The following is a 25,799-nucleotide window of genomic DNA, read 5'->3' on the forward strand; positions in this document are numbered from 1 at the left end:
AAAGTGGCTCTGATACTACTTAGTAAAAAAAAAAAGACCGGGGGCCAGAGACCCATTCCCGATTTACGACTACTCAACAAGTACATAAAGTCCCAAAAATTCAGGATGGTCACATTGCAGCACGTGCTCGACCAACTGGAGGAGGAGGGGGGGGTCTTCCTGTCGTCACTGGATCTAGATGACGTGTACTTCCATGTCCCCATTCATGAAAAACATTGCCAGTTCCTGCGCTTTGTCGTATAGGGGAAGCACTACCAGTTAAAGGCCCTTCCCTTTGGACTGAAGTCAGCACCCAGAGTCTTTACAATGTGCCTGGCACCAGTGGCGGCCGACCTGCGCCTGCAAGGAATACATGTGTACCCATACCTCGATAACTGGCTCATCAGGGCCAAGTCAAGGGAGATCGCCATCGATCACACGGGGAGGACCTTCCGGCTGCTGATGGCTCTGGGGGTTCTCCGTAAACTATCTGAAGTCCTGCTTGATTACATCGCAAGGCGCTCTGTTCATGGGGTCCAGGCTCAACAGTCTCCTGCCTGGCGCCTCCCTCGGAAGACAGGATAGCGTCCATTCTGGGCAATGTGCGCTGGCTGTTAGCACTGAAGATCGCCACGATGAGGACCATCAAGTCGCTTCTCGGCATGATGTCGTTGTGCATCTACTCGATCAGACTCTGAGGTTGCGAATTCAATCTCTTCATGGGTTCATGGACGCTTGTTGGATCCAGGTGTCTGGAAGCTTTGCCAACAAGATTGTCCTTGACGAGGAGTTCCGTCGAGCGATAAGATGGTGGGGCGTGCAATCAACCTCGCCGGGGGCATGGATTTCTAGAACCGTCGTTACCAGGAGACAGTCACCACGGACACTTTCCTGGAGGACTGGGGAGCTCATACTGGATGTCTCAACGCCAGAGGCCTGTGGCTACGGTAGGAGAAGGACCTCCACATCAATGTCCTGGAGCTGAGGGCAGTGTTCTGGGCCCTCAAGTCGTTCCTCCCGTCCCACAAGGGAAAGGTGGTGAGGGTCTTCATGGACAATACCACGGTATCCTGTCATTTTAACGAACGTAAAAATTTTGAATGGCAAACTTTCGCAATTTTTTGTTTTTGCCGAAATGCCATTCTTTCGAATGACAATTTATTGAAAAAAATCTGAAAGTGCCGTCTACATGGGTTACGGTTGGGGCTTGGGTTAGGGGTGGGAGGGTTCAGTGGCGTTTGGGGGGGTCTGCGGAGGATCCCCCCAATATACACTAAAACCGTGAAACGTTACATAGAGCTGTCCAGTGCTGAAATGACAGCACTGGACAGCTCCATCTAACATTTCAAAGTTACAAAAAAAAGCATTGAAATGCTACTTTTTACATGTAAAAGTGCATTTCAATTGAAACCAGTCCATGACAGCCTATATTTAACATGCAAAGTGCTTTTTTTTTTTCGAAACTTTGTTTTCAAAACTTTTACTTTTCGATTTTCGAAATTATCACTATAAACCCAATACCACCACTATGTTCTACATCCGGAAGCCGGGGCCGCCAGGTCCCCGGCGCTCTCCAGAGAGGCTCAGGATTCGTCAATGGGCTGTCGCCCAGGGGTTGTTCCTCATTCCTGTTCACCTGGCGGGAGTCAAGAACACCATCGCCGACTCCCTCGGGAGGGAACTGCGCTCTTGCCACGAGTGGGAGCTTCGGCAGGATCAAGTAGACGGTCTCTTCCTCAAGTGGGGCAGCCTTTGATCGACCGGTTCAAAACAGCGACAAACTCCAAATGCCAGAGGTTCGCCAGCAGGTTCCACCAGCCGAAGAGCATGGGGCACACGTTCGCCTTCCTGTGGGAAGGCCTGTTCCTGTACGCTTTTCCTCCATTACCCTTCATGCTGCGAGTCATCAATCGACTCAAATGGTGCCGGTGCAGGATGATCCTCGTCACCCCGGCATGGCCCAGGCAGATTTGGTACCCGGACCTTCTCCGCCTGTCAACGTCACCACCAGTCAAGCTGCCAGTGGTGTCGCAGATCTGCTCACCAGAGAAGGAGATGCAATCCTACATCACGACCCAGGGTCACTGAACCTGAAGCCTTGGCTCCTGCAGCATTAGAGTTCGGTGGGTACGAGCTTCCGGTAGACTGCAGGGAGGTCCTTGCCAGGGCCAGATCGTCATCTACTCTTAAGTGCTATGGGCACAAGTGGAAGCCATTCACGACGTGGTGCCGGACACAGATGATCAACCCTCTGAGGGTCACGGCCCCGCAGATCCTTCCATAGTTATTGTCTTTGGCCAGGGCCGGGGCTGGCTCACGCCTCCATCAAGCTGCATCTGGCGGTTATCTCCCGCTACACCAGGTCTCAGGAACGGTCTTCGCTTTGGTCACACGGTCTGGTTAAGGAATTCCTTAAAGGACTGTTCCGATCGTTCCTTCCGGTGAAGGCGCCCGATCCCCGGCGTGGGAAATCAATGTGGTTCTGACAAGGCTCATGTGGTCTCCCTTTGAGCTTATGCATCAAGCCCCTATCAAGTACCTTTTGTGGAAGACTGCTTTCGCCTCTGCCAGGAGAGTGGGTGAGATCCAGGCCCTATCCTGCAAGCAGCCTAATCTGACTTTCCACGATACGAGGGTGGCGCTGCGGACACACCCCTCCTTCATGCCAAAGGTTCTGTCGGAATTCCATCTCCATGAACCTTTGGTGTTGCCTGTGTTTTTTCTGACTGTTAGGCAGAATTGTATGCAGTACCCTCTGGGACCACCACATGCAATTAGGACTACAGGTGTAAGCAAAAACCAACCTTTGGTATAAGTCTGTACTACAGTTTTGTGGTAGCGAGCTGAGCAGCCAGGCTTATCTGAAGAGGGAATGTGAGCAGTACAAGAGGCTACACAGAGGTCTTAGAATCACAGTGGTTCAAGTAGACACTTATACTGAATGTTTCCTGGTAAAACTTATTAATTTATTACACAATCACTTAGAAAACATTTGCTAGAAGGAGGCAACTTAATATTCTACACAAACACACTTCAATAGCAAATCATTTACTTTCAATGGGAGCAAAAAGGCACAAGTTAGCAGAATAGATCACAAATACATTCTTAGGCAGTGCAAATAGTTATAGTTCACTAGAGGACGCGATTCAGTTAAATAGGCATAGGCCAAAGTCAAAGACTAGTGCCTTGGATAGGAGTAAACGGTAAAGTCTTTGGAAAAGTTCTAAGAAGTAGTTTGTACGAAAGATTCATATGCTGGGTCACAAGCTGATTAGGACTGCAGGTTGGGAAAGTTCCACCGTGAGAGAAGCGTTCTCTCAATCGGGTTGGCACAGTACCTTAATAAGAAACAAAAGATGCAGCTGAAGACGTTGGTTCCTGGCAGTTCCTGCAGATCTCCCTGTTCCTGAGCCTCAGTCGTGGGTACAAGAGGGAGGACGTCAGGACTCCTGCACGGGATCGTAGGAAACAGAATGGGAGTCACATCAGTTCGAGTAGCTGTTCATCAAGCACACAAGCTGGTGTCCTTCCCCCTGGTTAATCCTAACCAGCTTGGAGAATTGTATCCAGGTGGTTTGAGTTGATTGGTCCCACCAACTCAAAGGAAGAAGTCGTTCTTGAAGGGGCTTCTCTGTCGAGATGAACTTGGCAATTCGGACCTGCAGCAGTGCTTCACCGGGCAAACCAACGGTCCAGGAGTTGCAGCAGCTGTCCTCATCCAGCTCGTCTTCGGTTCTTTCGTTCCATTGGTCGACTCTGTTTTCCTGTCCAGAAGACTCTCCTTTTAAATACTTTTCTCCCATTCATTCCAGCCTAGATGCCACTCACGCAGCAGGGTGGCTGTCCTTGCCGGATAGTCATCCAGTCAATCACGCCAGAGTGCATTTGGGTCTCATAGCAGATTAAGCACAGTTTCGGGCACCTCCCTCACTTCCTGCCCACCCCAGACACTGATGCCAGAGGTGGTCTTCAGTCCTGAAGCCCACCAAAGGCATGGAAACAAAGGGACCAAACCTGGTTTGGCGCGCAGAGACAAACACTAGAAGGACTTTTCCAAAAAGAATGGCGAAAAAAAGAAGACCGGGACCCGTTTAAACCGTTTAAACAAAGGGGCTTAAGGCGCCATCTTGAAAAACATGGCTTCCGTGATTTTTAGCTACCGGTGTTTGCGGTCGTGAAAAATCATGGTAGTTCCTTCTAAAACCACTGTCAAAGCCATTTCGATAGAAAAGGGTAGCAGGTGACTGCTACATGAGTTTCTAGACACAGGGGATACTAGGTAACCCCTCCAGCACTCTATAGGAAGATAGTGTGCGCTGGGTCTATGAATTTTAAAAAGACTAGTTAAGTCAATTTAATCTTACATTCTCTGGGAAACAGTAGCCCAGAGAAGGTATTCAAACCTTTGTCACTGCACTGTGGGTGCTGTGTAACACATATGAAAGGATGCCTATGGAGTTATCTTAAAACTCCATAATCAAAGAACACAAGAGTAAAATGCACATCAAAATACACGAAAGAGTGGGGAAAAAAGGCTCACACTCTTTCCAGGTTAAAAAATCAAGTCCTGAAAATCCAGCGAAGTTGCTGGAGGTCTCTAAGGTGAAGGGAATTGGCACATTTATGAGAATTCTCCCCATCACTGACCCCTTTGTCGCCAGCTGAAAGGACTCTGCACTAGCTGGATGTGGCGCGTGCTCACACAAAGTGTTTCCGGAAGCCATGTCATTTTTTTGTGAACTTTGGTCCTGTGAACCATGGAAGGCCTTGTCCAAGGCTTCCATCTCCAGGTAGCTCTCTAGCTGCATCACTCATTGTCAAGGGTTGGCAAACCGACTGCTGCCTGGCCGTCCAAGGGCCCATTCTTCCAGAGTTTGCTGCAACGACGGCGTTCCTGTCGGGTGTGCCCCTACTAGACATCTGCAGGGCTGCTACATGCAGGTCTAAGCACACCTTAACGAGATTCTACTGCGTCGACAGGGATTCCAGAGAGGAGTCCAGAGTCGGCCAAGCAGTGCTACACAACCGGTGTGCTTGAATGTGAGCCTGGTGAGGAGGTAACAGTAATTGCTTTATTTAGCCTTGCCACCTCCTGTGGTTGTGTATGCATGTAATGCTATGTATTCTTTATTCATGAGCATGTGAATCCATGCCAGGCCCCATGCTGGAGAAGGAACAAGTTACTTCTCCAGCATGGAGTCTGGCATGGATTCACATGCTCATGAATATTTCCTGTCGTCAGGCCGGGAATCCTCGGTAAAGAAAAAATCTGTTTCAATTTCACTTCTGAAATGTCTTTCTACTAACAACCAATCACTGGTCTCTGGGTCATACTGCCCCCCAGCCAATGACTGCCCTCTACCCAAGCCCCTCCTCTGGCAGTCATCTTCAGATTTTTACCGCACGTTGGAGTGATGGAAGTCCTCGTGTTTAGCTCTATGGCTTTTTACTGCGTTTTGTGCTTTTTCTTAGAGTTTTCTCTATTTTTTCGGTCAATTGAGCCTCAAGCTCCATCGATCAATTTTTCGGAACTTTCTACGCCCCTCAAGGGCGATTTATCGTCTAGTTCCCTTCTTGGAGGATTCCGGAAGATTCTTTGAGTACTACCCCGCGTGGACATGGCTGAAGATAAAAAAGACTTGACGCCTCTGTTCAGGATCTGCCCTGGATGTGGACTACGGAACATTTTCCTGGATGATGGGCACTCCCTGTGCCTTTACTGCCTATATTCCGACCAAACGCACCTGGAGGAGACCTGTGCGTTCTGCAAGGATATGGTGCCTCGCACCATGAAGGATTGTCTCCGAGTGGCTCCAGACGAAGATCCCCGGGCAGCAAGCCTCACCCTGCAAGAGAAAATCTGAGCGGCCTTCTAAGACCTTTGAGGGCGTTCCGGCGATGGGGCCCCAACATAAGGCAAAGCACTGCTTTGGGACGGGCTCCTCGGCGACAAGGTCAAGTACGGCATCTCGGGCACCCTCGAACACGACCAACGCTCCAGGTCAACGAAGAAGAGAAAGTCTGACCATCCGGGTAAGCTTCTGGAGAAGTCCCAGCTGACTCCAACGGAGAAATCCAAGGGGGAGCGGGGCACTGACCCTCCCCCCACGGTGAAGGCCTCTAGTGTGCCCAAGATTATGAAGGCCCAGGTTCACCAGGCGAAGTCCTCCCTCGAAGGAGTGGAGGCGTCCCTAGCGTAGGCTGCGCATGCGGACTCGCAGGAGGCAGCCCCTAAGACGCGAGTTTCCATGCCTGCTCGGAGGCATTTGTCTTTTCTACCCATTGAGAAGACACCGGTGAAGACGATGCCGATAATCTCCCCCTAGACAGTCCCCGCTGAGCAGAAGGGAGGGGGGGACCCGGTAGTCCTTCAGGGCTCAGACATCTCCTCCAAGGAGCTTTCTGGTCTGAAGGCCGTACTGGATAAGAAGTTTGTCGAGGCCAGGTCCTATGGGAAGGACCCCGGCAAAGCAGATGGGGAGAGCTGTGAGGAAACCAACGAGGAGCAGCAGGGCGCTGAGGAGCCAGAGAACATCACGCCACTGCCATTGCTCCCGGTGTAGCCACCACAACAAACTCTACCGACTGCTAGCAGTTATTTCGGCGGACATCCTACAGGCACTGCACACCTTATATTCAGAGATCCGGGTGAGGATGCCCCGGTCGCCGGCGGGAGATCCCACGGCACCTGGGCCATCAGGGGAACCTCCCGTCAGGAGAAGAGTCAAACCTCCACCTCCTTCGCAACCATCCCCTCAGCCGAGTGACGATACGGAACCGGATACGGCAACGAGGGGCATGGCGACGAAGGGGACCTCCTGTCGCCAGTGCCCAGGACCTTGCCACACGACAAGATTGGCTCTTTTCACGCCATGATCGCTAGGGCCTTAGAGATGTTTCAACTAGCCCCCGAGGAGAAGGAAGGCTTCCTGTACCAGCGCCGGGAGGCCTTTCGATCCCTCTACTGGACGACATTTGGGATGAAGGGCTGTCCCTCATGAAGAACCCATCCTCGGCCCCGGCGAAGAGGGACCGGTACGAGAAGTACAGAGTGCCGGACTCTGCACCCAAATGTTTCAGATCCCAACCGTCCCCGGACTTGGTGGTCTCGGCCTCGTGCCCCAGCAACGGCGAGGGGAAGAAGCTGTATGCCATGGGGCGAAGGTTCATCTAGTCTGCTGCGACGACGATCAAGGTGGCTTTGGTTCAAGATCGCTCCCTCTCCTTCCCGACGACAAGAGAGCAGAAGCGCTGGAGATCCTGCAGGAAGGCAAGGTGGCATTGGACCATGCCATCACGTGGCCCCAGGCTTTGCAGACACAGGATTCCGTAGGATGGGCAACAGCATTTCCCTTCGTCGTTGGGGTTGGTTGAGGGCCACTAGCTTCCGCCAGGATATACACTCGAGGGTGTTGGACATGCCCTTCGATGGGGGACAACTTATTCGGCAAGACAGTAGACAAGTCTCTTCAGGCCATCAAGGCGGATAGCGAGACGACCCGGGCATTGGGCACGCTCCAGCAGCGACGGCCGTCCTTTTGGACCTCCGGAGGAAGGTCCCAGGGATATTACAAAGGTTTCGGTGGTGGCTCGTCATCCTATCGTCAGCCGTCCAGCTCATCGGCACAGGAAGCCTACAGGGGTCGCATCCAGTCAAGAGGAGGTCGCTGTCGTCGCCAAGGTCCCCAAGGTGGCACTGCCACGGCGAAGCAGGATTGAACCGACATGGACTTATGCCCCCACCCGTGCAACCCGGTGGGAGGCCGGCTGGCGAACTTAGTCAGCGTGTGGAAGTCAATCTCCACCGACTGTTGGGTGCTGGATGCCCTGGCCCACGGGCACACCTTGCAATTTCATCGAAAGTGCCTGTGCATTCCACCGGTGGCCAGGAAGGAAAACCACGCCCGTCAACTTCTGCTGGAGGTACGTGCCATGCTGAGGAAGGGCACGATAGAACTTGTTCCAAAAAGGCTCCGGGGCTCCGAAGTGTACTCCCGGTACTTTCTAGCCAGAAAGAAGACTGGTGGTTGGAGACCCATACAAGACCTCCGCTGCCTCAACAAGTACATCAGGTCCCAGAAGTTACATATGGTCACCATTCAGGACGTACTGGGACAACTGGAAGAAACTGATTTCCTATCGTCACTGGGCCTGGAGGATGCCAATTTCCACATCCCCCTCCACAGGGGACAACGCAGGTTTCTGCTCTTTGTGGTCCAAGGGCAGCATTATCAATTCAAGGCCCTTCCCTTCGGATTGAGGTCGGCGCCAAGTGTTTTCACTAAGTGTCTGGTGCCGGTGGCGACGCGGTTGCGCCTGCAGGGGATTCACGTCTACCCCTACCTGGATGATTGGTTCATCCGAGCAAAGTCGAGGGAGACTGCAGTCGCGCACATGGCAGGGACCGTCCGGCTACTCAAGGAACTGGGGCTCTCGATAACCTTTGTGGTCCTGCTTGGTGCCATCGCAGGACGAGCTGTTGCTGGGGTCCTGGCTCAGCATGGTGTCGTGCCTGGCATCCCCTTCGGAGGAGAGAATAACGGCCATCTTGGGCAAGGTACAACGGCTGTTGACCCTGAAGATCGCAAGGGTGAGGTCCATCAAGTCCCTCCTCGGCATTATGTCGTCGTGCATTTACCTTGTGCGCCTGTGCAGTCTCCAAATGCGACCGCTGCAGGAGTTCCTCTATGTCTGTTGGATCCAGGTATCTGGAAGCTTTGAGGACAAGATCACCCTCGACGACAGTTTCCGTTGAGCGATTCGGTGGTGGGGTGTCCGCGTGCATCTGTCGGTAGGGTGCGGATTTCGAGATCCCCCAACCCCCCCCCCTCATCAGGATATGGTCACTACGGACGTATCCCTGGAGGGATGGGGTGCGCACACCGGTCATCTCCATGCAAGAGGCCTGTGGCTACCGGAGGAGAAGTCGTTGCACATCAACTTTTTGGAATTACGGGCCATGTTTTGGGGCCTCAAGTCTTTCCTTGCGTCCCTCAAGGGCAAGGTGGTGCGGATCTTCAGACATCACCACCATGATGTTTTACATGCGGAAGCAGGGGGGCACCAGATCCCTGGCTCTCTCCAAAGAGGCACAGGACCTATGGCGATGGGCCGTCACCCAGGAGATTTTCCTCGTCCCATTTCATCGCAATCCCTAGATCGATCAGTTTGCGACAGCGATGAACTGTCATGATCTCTGCTTCCAAAAGGTCAGGGTTTTCCCAACTCCCTTGGAAGCAGATCCATAACCCAGGTTCCGAGTGCCAACCAGTCCCAATTGGGACCTTTTGGACCCAGTCCTGGCGCCAGTGGCACCAGGCTCATAAATATGCCCAGTCCCAGCGCTGGAAGCGCCGGGCTCATAATGCTTGGGTGGACTTACCTGCAGCAGACCATGCTGCTTACTTGCCTGCCAGTTGAGCCTCTGATCCTCTTCTGTTTGGAACTACTTTTCCTGTTGGGTGGGGCAGGAGCCACTCCCTAGGTTTAGAACACTGGAACTCTTCTGGAAAGCAGGAACTCTTTTCTTACCTAGGCGTGGCTGTGGAAGGAGACACCTAAGCACTACAGGAGGCTATTTAAACCACACCCGATGGATGAATCTTGCTTTGCGTTATTCTGCATCCTCTGCAGCAGAACGCTCATCGTGTCTTCTGCATCTGATCCTGGGCCTAAGGAAAAAGGCTTACCATCCTGAATCCAGTCTTCAGCAACACCTATAAAGACAAGAAAGAACAGGTTAGCATTACGGTCTTCAGTGACAGCGCTTCACTTACCTGGTCCATCGGCTGTCACCAACGCCTCGCGCTGCATTCCGGCATCTGAAAGACGAAGGCTTACCTACTCTTCGTGCGCTCCGGAGGTCTTCGCACTGCATTCCGGCATCTGAAAGACAAAGGCTTACCAACTCTTCGCACGCTCCGGAAGCCTTCGGCGCTGCATCCCGCATCTGAAAGACAAAACAAGGTGCGTTTAAAGACATTGGGGAACTTTAATACTCACGTGCCATTACTCCTTTCCACATCTAACCCAGTGGGTATTCCGGCACCCTGCAGCCGCTCCGAACTTGTACCTGCAAAATAAAAAGACAGTTGGAGCGCATCGTGAAGCAGGTAACAAGCGCTTACTTACGTGCTTCCAGGCGCTTCTATTCATCACACGGGCTCCATCTTCAACTCACTTCAGCCCGTCATCCGCCATCGCCGGAACCCTGCAAAACAAGAGACATCATTACTAAAGACTTTTAAAGACATTAGAATTACTCGAAACTTACCGTTCGTGCAGTAAACGACGGACAGCAGTCCTCTGAAGTCAAGAGGCCTGCTCCCCTTATCCAGTGAAGAAACTGGTTACAGCACCCTTCCCCGAGGCAGATGGAGAGCACGGCGTTCACTTACCTAAGGTGAGAGCGTTAACCTTTGGGGTTCTACAGGAGAAGAGAAAGGGAAGAAGAGAGAGACATTCAATAACCCAGTTCATTAATCCCATATTTTCTATCTGCAGACATCTTACCCTTCGAGTCAGACAAACAGTGCACAGAGGTCCAGCCCAAAGAGCCAGCCGTGTGTTACACATCACCTTTGAAGATACGGTATACGCCCAGTCAAGACCGGCGCCTCTACGGGAATCAGGTGAGCGTTACATGAACACCAAGGGCTGGAGGTTCGCCAGCAGGTTTCCCCAGCCGGGGAGCATGGGGGATGCATTCTCCTTCACCTGGGACGGCCTGTTCCTCTATGCGTTGCCCCGTTGCCGTTACTACTCATCAATCAACTCAGATGGTCCCGGTGCAGGATGGCCGAGGCAGATATGATACCCGGACCTTCTGGACATGTCAGCGTCCCTTCCAGTCAAGTTTCCGGCGGACGCAGATCTTCTCGCCATGGAAGGAGGCACGATTCTACACCACGACCCAGGGTCGCTGAACTCTCAGGCCTGTCTCCTGCAGCGCTAAAGTTTGGTGGATTTGATCTTCTGGCGGACGGCAGGGAAGTGCTTGTCAAGGCCAGGGCTTCGTCTACGTTGAAATGCTACGGGCATAAATGGAAGAGGTTCGCCGTCGGGTGCCGTGCACAGAAACTCGACCCTCTACAGAATTACGGCTCTGCAGGTGCTGCCGTATTTACTGTTGCTGGCCAAGGCTGGGTTGGCTCATGCTTCCATCAAGGTTCATCTGGCGGCTATCTCCCGCAATACCAGAACTCCGAGGCGGTCGTCGTTATGGTCACACCGCCTGGTCAAGGAATTAGTAAAAGGACTTTTCTGTTCCTTCCCGCTGGTGAAGGCTCCAGCCCTGGCGTGGGAGCTCAATGTGGTGCTGACTAGGCTCACGGGTCCCCCGTTCGAGCCTATGCATTTGGCACCACTGAAGTTTGTCATGGAAAACAGCGTTTCTTGTGGCCATCACCTCCGCACGACGAGTGGGAGAGATCCAGGCCATCTACTGTAAACCACCTTACTTGACATTCCACGAGACGAGGGTAGTGCTACAGACGCACCCCTCCTTCATGCCCAAGGGATCGTCTGACTTCCATCTCAACGAGCCCTTGGTGTTACCCGGTTTCTTCCCGACGCCTTTGTCGCCGGCTCAGAGGACTTTGCACTCGCTGGATGTGGCTAGAGGGCTGAAGTTCTACGTGCACTGCACGAAGTGTTTTCGGAAGACATCACAGCTGTTTGTGAACTTTGGCCCTGTGAACCAACGGAAGGCCCTCTCCAAGGCTTCCATTTCCAGGTGGCTCTCCGGCTGCATCACCCATTGTCACTGGTTGGCAAACCTACCATTGCCTGGCCGGCCGAGAGCCCATTCGAACAGAGCGATCGCTCCAACTGTCTGGTGTGCCCTTGCTTGACATCTGCAGGGCTTTTACCTGGAGGTCGACGCACACCTTCACGAAATTCTACTGCGTCGACCGGGATTCCAGGGAGGAGTCCAGAGTCAGTCAAGCAGTGCTGCGCAACCTGTTCGCTTGAAGGTGAGCCTTATGAGGAGGTAAGAGATACTTAATGTTGAGCCATGTTGAGCCTTGCCACCTCCCATGGTTGTGCATGTGTGTACTGCTATGTATTCTTTATTCATGAGCATGTGAATCCATGCCAGACCCCATGCTGGAGAAGAAACAAGTTACTTACCTGTAACGGCCCCTCTGCGGTTCTTCTAGGTCATACTGCCACTTTACATGCTACCAAATCTGAAGATGGCTGCTAGAGGAGGGGCTCAGTGATTGGTTTATAGAAGAAAGACAGTTTGTTAGTGACTGTCTTTTATCTTTTATCGAGGATTCCCAGGCTGACGACGGGGAATATTCATGAGTATGTGAATCCATGCCAGACTGTTAGGCACAGTTTGTATGCGGTACCCTTTGGGACCACTACACACAACTATGGCTACAGGTGTAAGCAAAACCAACCTTTGGTATAAGTCTGTAGTACGGTTTTTCGTAGCGGAGCTGAGCAGCCAGGCCTATCTCAAGAGGGAATGTGAGCTGTAAGGATGTTACACAGAGGACTACAATTACAAGTATTCAAATAAACTCTTACACTCAAGGTTTCTTGGTTAAACACTTATTAATTTATTCAACCGTCAGTTATAAAACATTCACTAGAAGGAGGCAATCTATATCACACAACAATATACTTCAGTACTTTACACGGTACAGGTCTGAAGCATTTAAACTACTTTGAAGGAGGAGCAAAAAGGCATAGGTTAATAAAACAAATATTTACAGTTACTTTTAGACAGTGCAAATAGTTTGAGTTCATCAGAGGAGCCAATTGAATGGGCTAGGCCAAAGTCAATGGGCTAAAGTCTTGTATCGGACAAAAGCAGTTCTGATAGTTAAATGGAAAAGTCTTTGCCAAAGTTCTCAGAAGTAGTTCGTCAAAGAGAGAATCATATGTTGGGTCACAAGCTGACTAGGCATGCACGTTGCAAAGGTTCCAAGCACTTCACAGTGAGAGGTAAGTTCTCTCGATCGGGTTTTCACAGTACCTTACAATGAAGAAAAAGATGCAGTTGACTTCTGTTCCTGGCAGTTCCTGCAGATCTTGCTGTTCCTGATCCTCAGTCGTGGGGACAAGAGGGAGGATGTCAGGGGGACTCCTGCATTGCATTGGGACTGCTCAAATCTGGCATTTGGCAAATCTTCAATTCCGGTAGCTGTAGTCAAGCAAACAAACTGGTGTCCTTCTCCCTGGTTATTTGGTTTTCTGCAGCACTCTGAGGAAAATACAACCAGCTCTGAGAATGGTATCCAGGTGGCTTACAAGTTGATCTGGCGTCTGAGTGTCTGTGCTGGGCAGGAAGTGAAGGAGATGCCCAAAACTCCTGGTGCTTAGTCTCCTAGGTGACCCAAATGCACTCTGGCGTGATTGGCTGGCTGGCTGGCTGGCTGGCTGAGTGTCCGGCAAGGACAGCCACCCTGCTGGGTGAGTGGCAGCTAGGCTGGAATGAATGGGAGAAAACTGTTTGAAAGGCGAGTCACCTGGACTTGAAAGCAGTCAACCACTGGAACGAAAGAACCAAAGACTAGCTGGAAGGAGGACGGCTGCAGCAACTCCTGGACCGTTGGTTTGCCCGGGGGAACCCTGCTACAGGTCCGAATTGCCAAGTTAATTTCGACAGAGAAGCCCCTTCAAGGACAACTTCTTCCTTTGAGTTGGTGGATACCATTCTCGGAGCTGGTTAGGATTAACCAGGGGGAAGGACACCAGCTTGTGTGCTTGATGAACAGCTACTCGAACTGAAGTGACTTCATTTTGTCAGCGTTTTTCCCAGCTTGCAGTCTTAATCCGCTTGTGACCCAACATATTCTTTTTCGTACAAACTTCTTCTGAGACCTCTGGCAAAGACTTTACCGTTTACTTCAAGAACTGCTCTTTCCTATCCAAGACACTAGTCCATTGGCTTTGGCCAATGCCTATTGAACTGAATCGAGTCCTCTAGTGAACCGAAACTATTTGCACTGCCTAAGAAAGTATTTGTGATCTATTCTACTAACTTGTACCTTGTTACTCCCATTGAAAGTAACTGAAAGGGTCGCGCTCTCTCCAGGTAAAATAAATCAAGTCCTCAAAATCCAGCAAAGTTGGTCGGCGTCTCTAAGGTGAAGGGAACTAGCACATTTTTGAGAATTCTCCCATGCTGGAGAAGAACAGTTATAGGTAAGTAACTTGTTCCTTCTGCATGGACTATAGAGCTCTTAGTGCAGTCAGCACGACTGATGCCCATCCTTTACCCAGGACAGATGAGATTTGACCTGATCTCAGGCTATTGGCAAATAGCTCTGGCACACCATGCCAAGGGGAAAACTGCATTTTCTACCCCAGGAGGTCTCTACCAGTTTAAGGTTATGCCCTTTGGACTCAAAATGCACCTGCTACATTTCAGAGGATGGTGAATCAAGTTCTGAATGGGTTTGAGGACTTCTGCATGGCATACTTGGATGACATTGCAGTGTTCAGCCCCACTTGGGAAGAGCATCTTCACCACATAAGATATGTTTTGCAGGCTCTTGAACCATAAAGGCCAGTAAGTGTCAAATTGGTAGGAGTAAAGTGGTCTACCTTGGCCATGAGGTAGAAGGAGGTGAAATAAGGCCATACAAGCTTTCCAAGGCTGGGCCACCCCTACTACTCCGACCCAATTGAGAGCCTTTCTAGATCTCACTGGGTACTATAGAGACTTCATAGAGAACTGTGTGATCATAGCCTCTCCCTTGGATATGATATTCCTCAACCAAATTCCTGAGAAGGTCAGGGGGAATGAGGAGTGCACTAAGGCTTTTGAAGGATTTAAGAAAGCCCTTTGTCGAGCCCCAGTCATGAGAGCTCCTGACTACAACCAATTCTTCATTGAACAGAACGATGCTTCCAAAACAGGGAGAGGTGCAGTTTCTCGTCAACTGGACGAGAAAGGCAGGGAACACCCGATCTGCTCCATCAGTAGGACACTGAAGAACCGTGAGACAAGGTGGGCAACTATGGAACGTGAGTGTTTTGCCATTGTGTGGTCTCTGTAGAAGTTTAGGCCATACTTGTATGGTTCTACTTTTGTTATCCAGACATACCACCAACCCTTGAGATGGTTAATGCAGATGAAGGGGGAGAATCCAAAATCAGCCTCCAAGGGTTAGATTTCACTGTAGAACACAGGTCAGGGTGTAATCGCCAAAATGCTGATGGTCTCTCCTGAAAGTAGGACCGACTGGATTAGGAGATTCATCCAGGATTGGATTAAATCCTCATGTCCCTTAGTCTGGCAGGACCGAGTGCTGGGGAGAATTCTCATTTCTGTGCTAATTCCCTTCAACCTTGGAGATCCCCAGCTCTTTTGCTGGACTTTAGGACTTTTAATTTTTACCCTGGACTGTGAGAGACCTTTTTCTCAATCTCTCGTATTTTGATCGGATTTGGATTATGCGTTCCCTTTGTTTTTGGAGTCTTACAGGCATCTACCTTTTGTGTGATGACGCACAGCACCTTCAATGCAGTGTCACAGAAAAATCCTTTAGATTTCTCATAAGGTTAAAAGAATAAGCTACCAAGGCATCTGCCACCCTTTGCAAGGAAAATCAATGATCCAGCGGAAATTTACAAAAAATTCCCAAAGCAAAAAACTTCGAAATCTTTTTATCAGAGCAAGACTGAACCTATTGCCAACAAATGAAATCCGCTTCATCCGAGGATTGGCAATCACGAATACTTGCGACTATGCAAGGAGGAGGCCGAATCGGAATCAATCCGCCATTTAGTAACTTCATGCACGGCACTTCAATCAATACGAGAAGGCTATCTAAAACCGGTTTTAGAGCCTTACGGGGTCCCTGAAGAATCGAGCTGGTGGCCGCGTATTATCAGTGGCCAAAAAACTGCTTGGACCTAAAATCCTACAGTCAGCGCTGGAAAAAATTGACTCCGAGACCAAGAGTGGGAATGATGGATAAATAAGTAACCAAGAATAGCAGGAGAACTGTAACAGTACAAATGCGCGAACCAGGAAAGGAAAAGAAGCGTAAAGAAGGATCGAAAGGAGCGGCATCAGTTTTTGTAAAAACAATTTTAACGCAAATAAAAAATTAAACATTTTTTAAAAATGAGGTTAAAATAATTTTTTCTTGGGTGAACTACAGTTCCCAAGAACAGTAAAATGAAATTGACTTTACTTAACTTTTCTAGGGTGGTGGGGGGTTACTTAGTAGCTGCTTTTTCTACTTATTCATATACCATGTTACCCTCACTACCTTAAATGGCTTGTGGCAGTGGTTTAATTTTCCTACCATTGTGCTTCTACCGCAGGCTGAATACTCAGCTGCAGTATAGCACCAATGGGTGGTGACCATTGTGTCATCATGGCCCTGGTCTTCTATTTTCGCCATTCTTGTTTGTGTGGTCTTTCTTGGGTTTTACTATGTGCACCAAACCAGATTTGAGCCCTTTGTTTGCCTTTGGCGGGCTTCAGTTGGTACACACACGCACACGCCCCTAACTCAACACACACACTGACGCGCGCACGCACACTCCCGCACACACACACACTCTCCCACCCCCACCCACGCCCCTTAACACCCCCCATGCCCCCCATGCCCCTTAACACCCCCCAACACCCCCCACACCCCTTAACACCCACCCCCCCACGCTCCTCAACGCCCACCCCCCCCCCCACGCTCCTTAACACACACCCCCCCCCCCTCCACCCCAGTTTGATGATGGACTTTTTTGTTCTAATGCATTGTATTTAAGGTACAAAAAAATGCTGTGTTAAAATTTGATTACTTCATTAGGCTTATTATGTTGAGGTGTGTGCATATTTTGACACTGTGACATCTGAACTAAATTGTAACACCCACAAATGCCTATAATTTGTGGTATTCTGTGGAGAACAAAAAAAATCCTTTAACCCACGCAAAAGAAAATGAAATTAATCACTGATCACTTTCTTAAACCAAAACCTAAAACGTAAACTTGTTTCTTCATTGACTAGTTTGGCCAGAAGTCTCACGTGGAATGTGCCCGGTTTTCTCCAGATGGCCAGTACCTGGTTACTGGTTCTGTGGATGGATTCATTGAAGTATGGAATTTTACCACAGGAAAAATCCGGAAGGTTGGTATCCGTAGTGAACAAGCAAGCACTGTGTAACTTTAAAAGAAATATCTGCTTTTTTTTCTTTTAGTTAAGACTGTTTACTTTTTTGTGTGCAGGATCTGAAGTATCAGGCTCAAGATAACTTTATGATGATGGATGATGCTGTGCTTTGTATGTGTTTCAGCAGAGACACTGAAATGTTAGCAACTGGAGCGCAGGATGGAAAGATTAAGGTAAATCATGTGTCTCAGTGTGTTCTGCAGGGTCAGACAACCTTCCAGGTTACTCTTTTCCCCATGTTTTTGTGACAGGTGGTGGTGTATCGTAGAGTTATGTCTGCTGTCTGGCCATTACAGGCATTGTCTGTGACAAACCTAGACAGGCAAGCTTTCGTCTTTAAAAATAATAATGTAAACATTCTCCATTGTGCTAGTCAAGTTCAAATACTCTCGCGTACTGAAAGTAGCATTTGATCATTTGCATGTGTTTTTAAGCCTCCAAGTCCTAAGCTAACGGTCTGCAACTTATTGCTCCCCAGATCTTTTGGACTATGACTCCCATGAGGAGATGGATTAGCCATCCTGTAAAAATGTTGCATCTCTATTACCTCCAATGAAACACGACCCAGCACAGCTAACTGCAAATCCCTCGTAGTCAAACTCGCGCTCTTGCCTACTGTCTCTCACAGCTTCCTACTCATCTACAGGCCCCTATGCTATGACGGACACTTCGCCAAAAGCCTATGCGACTCACTAGCAGGCATTCTAATTAACCACACCGCACTTACTCTACTGGGAGACGAACATCTGGTTCGACCTCCACAACAACTCCATGACTCTACCCCTGGTCGACAGCCTAGAAGCACTTTACCTCACCTAGCATATCAGAGGATCAACGCATACCGCTGGCCACACCCTTGTAGAAAAAGTAGAACCACTGTAGGGCCACAAGCTGGAAGGCTTGTGAGGTGCAAAGCTGCAAGCAACTCTGCAAAGCAACCAAGTCAAGTCTCAACTGAGAATTGGCAAAGCTTCAACGAGAGGTAAGGCCCCTTAGTTTTACAGTATCTTTGGTTGGAAGAAATTGGTTCCAGCTGGCTTCTGTTCCTGTGTTGGTCCACAGATGCGTTTGTTCCTGGGCCTCAGTCGTGGGGACAAGAGGGAGGACGTCTGGGGACTCCTGCACTACTAATGGAAGGTCAGCGGCAGCAATGAGCAAACTTCAAATCAGCGGCACATCGCGTTTTCAGCTCCTTGCGGCTCTTGCAAATAGCACCACTACGTTTCTCGGATACCACTATGGACTTTCCTCGCATCTGGGTTCCAGCACTCTGTTGAAGTGGCTCAGGCTTGGTCAGTCCTGCTTCCTGGGAGTACGGAGGATCTTCCTGGAGCTCGGGTCCAACTTAAAGGCACTCACTCGATTCTGGTGTTCCTCTCCCTGGCACTTCAGTTCCTGCAGCAGCAATGGAAGTACAGCCAGCTCCGAGAGGATTTCCAGATGAGCTTGTTTTGGGGTAGATTGGTCGCACCAACCCAAGGGGGAGAAGTCATCCTTTGCAGGGCTTCTCTAGTCGAGGCAAATTCGGAGCTTCAGCACTGCAGCAAGGCTTCACCGGGCAAACCAATGGTCCAGGAGTTGCAGCAGGTGTCTCTTCCAAGTTCTTCTTCAGATTCCTTCGTCCAGCGGTTGACTCTGCCTTCCAAGCAAAAAGCATCACCTTTTTATACAGGCTTATCACATTTAATTTGTTGCCTAGCTGTCAATGACACAATAGGGTGGCTGTCCTCCAAGGACAGACAGCCGGCCAATCCCCTTTGGGTGCATTCCTGTAACCAAAGGGATTAAGCACAGGGAGTTTTGGGCACCTCCCTCACTTCCTGCCCCTGCCAGACACTCTGGAGCCAGAGGCGGGCTTCACCAGTGAATCCCGCCAAAGACAAAATGAACAAAGGGACCAAACCTGATTTGGCGTGCAGAGTAAATCTCAAGAAGGACCCTTCCAGCAAGAAATGGCAAAAAAAAAGACTGTGGCCATTTTGACGAAATGGGCACCCTGGAGCCTCTGGCTTCAGGGTGTATGGGGTAGGCAGGAAGTGAGGAAGGTGCCCGAAACTGTGCTTGATCTCCTAGGAGACCCAAATGCACTCTGTGGTGATTGGCCCGCTTACTGTCCGGCAAGGACAGCCACCCTGCTGGGTGACTGACAGCTAGGCTGGAATGAATGGGAGAGAACTGAATAAAGGGCGAGGCGTTTGGCTTGGAAGACAGAGTGGACCACTGGACAAAGGAATCCGAAGAAGAACTTGACTGCTGCAACTCCTGGGCCGTTAGTTTGCCCGGTGAAGCCCTGCTGCTGTGCTGAAACGCTTAGTTCGCATCGACAGAGAAGCCCCTGCAAGGACGACTTCTCCCCTTGAGTTGGTGGAACTAATCAACTCCAAAGTAAGCCACCTGGACATCCATTTTGGAGCTGGTTGAATTTCCACAAAGTTGCTGCTGGAAACTGTAGAGCCAGGGAGAGGAACACCAAATTGTGTGTGTTACTTTTAAGCTGGCCAAGAGCTCCAGAAAGATCCTCCAGACTGACTGAGCCTCTTCAACAGAGTGCAGGACCCCAGAAGCAACGAAAGTCAATCTCCACAGCCAGGAACTGCAGTGTTGCTATTTGTGGTAGATGTGAGGAGCTGAAACACTGAACAGCCACTGAAAGTGAAGTTTGCCAGTTGTGAGTTTTGACCGTCGCAGTGCAGGAGTCCCCCGACATCCTCCCTCTTGCCACATGACTGAGGGCCAGGAAAAGGGAGATCTGCAGAGCTGCACAGGAACAGGAGTCACCTGCTGCATCTTTTCTTCATTTTAAAGGTACAGTACAAAGTCTGAGAGAACTTACATCTTACTGTAGAGTTGCTTGCATCTTCTACTACTCACAAGTCTAATCATCTTGTGGCCCTACATTTGATTCTTTTCTTCTTCAAAGACTCCTAAGACATTGTGCAAATACTTTTTCTACTTACCTACCAGAAGTGATGCATCCTACATAAGACTTTTGCCCATTGACTTTGGCCTAGCCTGTTGTACTGAATGACTCTTTCTGGGGGGGATCCAAAAGTAGTTGCCTGCTTAAGAATATTTGTGGTCTCTTGTATGTTCTAAATAACCTTTTCCTTTGACTTATTGATTCTGAATGCAACAGTGATATATTAATGTCCCTAGCACCCTAGCAATGTCACCTGAGGGTGTAGGTAGTGCCTGTGGGCCATCCCAAAAGGGTATCTACTAATATTTAAAGATATTAAGAGTGTGTATTTCATGAAGATTATTTGAGTGTTACTATTATATTGCTCCCTTCTGAAGAAGGCTTATTCTAACTGACTGATAAATAAATTAATTGGTGTTTATTCAAGAAACCCTGAGTGTAAGAGTTTATTTTAATACTTGTAACAGTAAATCTCTGTAACTCCACATTGACCCCTCTTGAGACAAGTCTGGCTGCTCAACACGCTACCAAAACTGTGTAGTAGAAGCTTATAAGGATGGTTGTGTTTCCTATACCTGTAGTCAGAGTTGTTTGTAGTGTTCCCAGAGGGTACTGCATACAAACTTTGCCTAACACAGGACAGGAAGCGAGGGAGGTGCCCAAAACTCCCTGTCCTTAGTCTCCTTGGTTACCTGAATGCACCCAATGCTTATTGGCCGGCTGTCCTTGTAGGACAGCCACCCTGCTGGGTGATTGACAGCTAGGCTGTGAATGAATGGTTGAAACCTGCATAAAAGGTGAGGTCTCTTGAACAGAAGGCACAGTCTACCACTGGACGAACCATCGGACGAAGAGAAGCTTGCTGTACCCTCCTGGACGGTTGAACTGCCTGGTGAAGCCCTGATGAAGTGCTAAAGCTCCAAACTCTGAATCGGCTAAGAAAGCCCGGAATGGACGACTTCTTCCCTTAGGTTGGTGGGACCCACTGACCCCAAGACTAACTTTACTGGAACACCTCTCCTGCTGGTTGTCCTTCTTTGCTGCTCCTGGAACCGAATACCAGGGGGTCAAGAAACCCGGAATTTACGGCATCATCTTTAAGCCAGACCCGAGCTCCAGCAAGATCCTGAAGACCCTCCCGAAGTAGGGCGACCCAATCCCGAGTCACCTCGCCAGAGTGCTGGACTCCAGAAGCAAGGGAACCCCATCAAGTGTCCAAGAACCACAGTGGTGCTATTGACCGATGTTAGGCAAAGTTTGTATGCAATACCCTTTGGGACCACTGCACACAACTATGACTAGAGGTGTAAATAAAACCAACCTTTGATACAAGCCTGTACTACAGTTTTTGGTAGCGGAGCTGAGCAGCCAGGCTTATCTCAAGAGGAAATGTGAGCTGTAAGGATGTTACACAGAGGTCTACAATCACAAGTATTCAAATAAACTTACACTCAAGGTTTCTTGTTTAAACACTTATTAATTTATTTAACCGTCAGTTATAAAACATTCACTAGAAGGAGGCAATCTATATCGCAAAACAATATACTTCAGTACTTTACACAGTACGGGTCTGAGGCATTTAAACTACTTTGAAGGAGGAGCAAAATGGCATTCAGAGTACTTTGAAGTAGCAGCAAAAAGGCGAAGGTTAATAAAACAAATATTTACAGTTACCTTTAGACAGTGCAAATAGTTTGAGTTCCTGTCAGGTCAGCCTGGATTTTCCTGCAGGAGTGATCATAGCCCACCAAACCCCCTCGAGCCTGCCAGCCCAACAATCTTTAAGTGACCACTATCAAGCTAGCAAACCTAAGTGGGAAAGGGGAAGTGGAAAAAAATAACAAACGCAGAATCTTCTACTACCCTCGTCTCCAGATCTCTCCTTGTTAGGAAAATCACTTGCTGCTGCTTCTTGGCTTATTTTACTTTCAAATTGTAAAAATGAAAATTCTTTCATCAAGTGTCTTAGAATGTCTTTAACGTTGCGTGATCGCGCACAACGTAAAACAAAAGCTGCTTGCTTCTGGCAGTCCTCAGCACTCCGCTTGCCCTCAGCAATGGAATCTAAATCATGAAGTTTGCGAAACTCTGATGCCGCCGACTACACGCTTCGGATCCGAAAGCTACTGACCTTTTTCAGTTAAACTGTATTCCAGAGGTGGAACATAGCACGTGCGACACATCTCTAGGTCCGTTCCTCTAGCGCTTCTGATGAAAAATCCTTGCGCTTCCAAAAAAAAAAAAAAGATGCACAACTTTAATGGGTACAGTTCACTAAGCGTATCTATTAATGTTAGTCTTTCACAACGCTGCGGTTAATAATGTCACTTGCGCTTCCCATACTGCAGATTATTGTTCCTGTTCATCGTTCCATATGCTGTGATACTCTCTAAACATGCAACAAACACTCTTCTAGGTTACTTAGCACTCAAAGTCTTTTCCTTATAAAATCTACATAAACATTAAATAATTTTTCTTCAAAAGCAATGACTTGAAACTTCTGAGAAACTAAAGTCAAACTGCACTTAGCTTAGTCTTCTCTTCTGTCTCTGCTGACTGGTCTCCTCTTCTTCCTGGGAAAGGCTTTGGGTGATTGCAGCTACCTGCCTCTGCTCTGATATATTCTGATCGGCATTCAAAGGTTTCTTTGTTAAATTAAGATACTATACGTCTCTGAAGGGTTTTAATATACTTTATTAACTCGAGCTAAAAAGGCTTTGACCTGCTCTGAAGATAACTTAAATGAAAGGCAGTTTAGAATCCAGGAAAGAATTTCAATCTACCTTACCAGCAGCCTCCACCAATCAATGCTGCTGAACTGAGCCTCCATCTTGGCCTCGGGACACAAAGGTTTCCTGAAAGAATCGTTAAGGAAAATCTAACCACCCAACTTGTTACTCAAAACCAGATTTACCCCCAATACCAGCCTAAACCTTAGACTGGCCATCACTCCTAAAGCTCCAGGATGAATGCTTTAAACGTGAATAGTATCGTGGGACCCGGACAGTGAGTTGAGGGACCCGGACACTGAGTTGAGGGAGCCAGATGGTGTGTTAAGTGACCCTGACAGGTCCTGGCCAGGGCCAGAGCAGCGTCGACTCTAAAGTGCTATGGGCACAAGTGGAAGAATTTTGCAATGTGATGCTGGATACAGAAGATCAATCCTCTGAGGGTCATGGCCCACAGATTCTTTTGTACCTGTTGTCCTTGGCCAAGGCAGGGCTGACACACACCACTATCAAGGTGCATCTGGCAGCTATTTCCAGCTACACCAGGTCTCCGGAACGGTCTTCTCTTCTCGTCTCGTAAGGAGTTCCTCAAAGGACTGTTTCGATCGTTGGCGCTGGTGAAGGCTCCTGCCCCGGTGTGGGAACTCAACATGGTCCTGCTGAGTCTCGTGGGGGGGCCCCCTTTCGAGCCTATGCTTCAGGCCCCTCTCAGGTTCCTCTCGTTGAAAGCAGTTTTCCTCACGGCCAACACCTCTGCCAGGAGGGTAGGTGAGATACAGGCCCTATCTTGCAAACAGCATTATCTGACTTTTCACAACACAAGGGTGGTGCTGCGGATGCACCCCTCCTTTATGCCAAAGGTTCAGTCAGAATTCCACCTCAACAAGCCTTTGGTGATCGCAGTGTTCTTTCTAAAACCTTTGTCGCTGGCTCAAAGGACTTGGCACTCGCTGGATGTTGCTTGTGCGCTGAAGTTCTATGTTGCGCTCACAAAGAGTTTCCGTAAAGCCTCTCAACTATTCATAAACTTTGGTCCTGTGAACTATCGGAAGGCCTTGTCCAACGCTTCCATCTCCAGGTGGCTCTCTGGCTGTCTCACGCAAAACGTCCGCTGCCCAGCCGTCCGAGAGCCCATTCCACCAGAGCGATAGCTGCGACGACGGTGGTCCTGTCTTGTGTGCCCCTGCTGGACATCTGCAGGGCTGCTATGTGGAGGTCTACAAACACTTTCACAAGGTTCTAATGCGTCGATAGGGATTCCAGGGAGGAGTCCAGGGTTGTCCAAGCAGTGCTACGCGACCTGTTCGCTTGAAGGTGAACCTGTTCTGGAGGTAAGAGTAATTGTTTCTGTTAAGCCTTGACACTTCCTGTGTTTGTGTAATGTTGTACTGCTACGTGTGAATCCCCTGTGTTTGTGTAATGTTGTACTGCTACGTGTGAATCCATGCCAGACCCCATGCTAGAGAAGGAACAAGTTACTTACCTGTAACTATTGTTCTGTGGCATGGGTCTGGCGTGGATTCACATTTGTACCCGCCCTCCTGCCCCTCGGCGCCTCTTCTTGGTTATGCTGCCACTTTACGTGTGATCAAATCTGAAGATGGCTGCCAGAGGGAGGGGCTTAGGGAGAGGGCAGTAATTGGCTTGGGGGCAGTATGACCCAGAACCCAGTCATTGGTTTAGAGGAGAAATACAGTGAAAGTGAAACGGTTTTTTCTTTTACCAAGGATTCCCGGCCTAACGGGGAATATTCAAGAGCATGTGAATCCATGCCAGAGGCATGCTGGAGAACAAAAGTTACTGTTAAGTAACTTGTGCCTTACTGTCCTTGTGAATGAAGTCACCTGTGGGTGTAGGAATTATGTAAGAAGCATATCCAAAGAGTATCCACTAACTTGTGCTGATTCTGGTAAAGTATTTTTAAAGTATGTTTGATTGTTACATATCTTGCCCTTTTTAAAGAACGCTTATTTTAAAATTGATGTTAAATAAATATTTGTTTGGGAGAATTCTGAGATGTGCCAATACTCTTCTACCCTAGTGACCCCTAGCTCTTTTGCTGAACTTTAGTACTTTTCATTTGTATCCTGGAGAAAGTGAGACCTTTTTCCCCACTCTCTTATTTTTATTTGAACTCTGTTCCTTTTGGGATTGGAGTCTGACAAACTCCATAGGCATCATCTTTTTACATTGTTACACACAGCACCTTCAGTACAGTGCACAGGGAAGTCTTTTAAATTTCCCAAAGGTTTAGAAACCTTCTCTTGGATAAACTACTGTTCCCAAGAGCAGTGAAGTAAAATTGACTTTACTTACATTTGTAACTTTCTAAACCCAGCACGCACTATCTTACAATAGGTTGCTGGAGGTGTTACTTAGTATCCCCTTTGTCTAGTTTCTCATGTAATATTTTTGTTACCCTTTCTACAATTAATGGCTGGTGGCAGCGGTTTACTTTTTACTACCATTGAAGGTTTCTACCGCGGGCTGCAATTGCAGCTGCAGTATAGTTCCCATCAGTGCCCATTTTGTCAAAATGGCCCGGTCTTCTTTTTTCGCCATTTCTTGTTGGAAAGGTCCTTCATGAGATTTAATCTGCGCACCAAACCAGGTTTGTTTCCTTTGTTCGTTTTGTCTTTGGCGGGATTCACTGGTGAAGGAAGTGGGGGAGGTTCCCGAAATTCCCTGTGCTTAGTCTCCTTGGTTACCTGAATGCATCCAAAGGTGATTGGCTGGCTGGCTGTCCTTAAAGGACAGCCACCCTCCTGTCTGAGTGACAGCTTGTTGGTGAGAATTCTCATAAAGATAAACTTCTCATAGAAGAGCCGGGCCCCCCTCGGCAGCCTGCCGCTGCCAGCCACACCTGGAGGAGGGATGAGCCCAGCTCCAGGAGTGGCCTGCACTGAGGAGCCGGGGCCTGCTAGGGACTGACGAGAGCCAGGTAAGGGGCCCGGGCTGCAGCAGTGGACACTTGCCGCCGAGCATACCAGGACACTTGTTGAGTTGTGGAAGTTTGTGGAAGTTTCCA

General features: G+C 49.1%; 1 protein-coding gene across 1 annotated transcript in view; it reads left to right on the top strand.

The window, feature by feature from the left end:
* Window positions 1–25,799, top strand: part of SMU1 (SMU1 DNA replication regulator and spliceosomal factor) — a 423,637-nt gene that overhangs the window by 125,398 nt on the left and 272,440 nt on the right. The window contains exons 6-7 of the mRNA XM_069630784.1: window positions 16,961–17,080; window positions 17,179–17,295. Of these exons, the coding sequence (XP_069486885.1) occupies window positions 16,961–17,080; window positions 17,179–17,295 (237 nt within the window). The remainder of the gene's footprint in view (window positions 1–16,960; window positions 17,081–17,178; window positions 17,296–25,799) is intronic.

This window comes from Ambystoma mexicanum, chromosome 6q (genome assembly GCF_040938575.1).
Source record: "Ambystoma mexicanum isolate Mex_15411 chromosome 6q, UKY_AmexF1_1, whole genome shotgun sequence".
NCBI classification, from domain to species: domain Eukaryota; kingdom Metazoa; phylum Chordata; class Amphibia; order Caudata; family Ambystomatidae; genus Ambystoma; species Ambystoma mexicanum.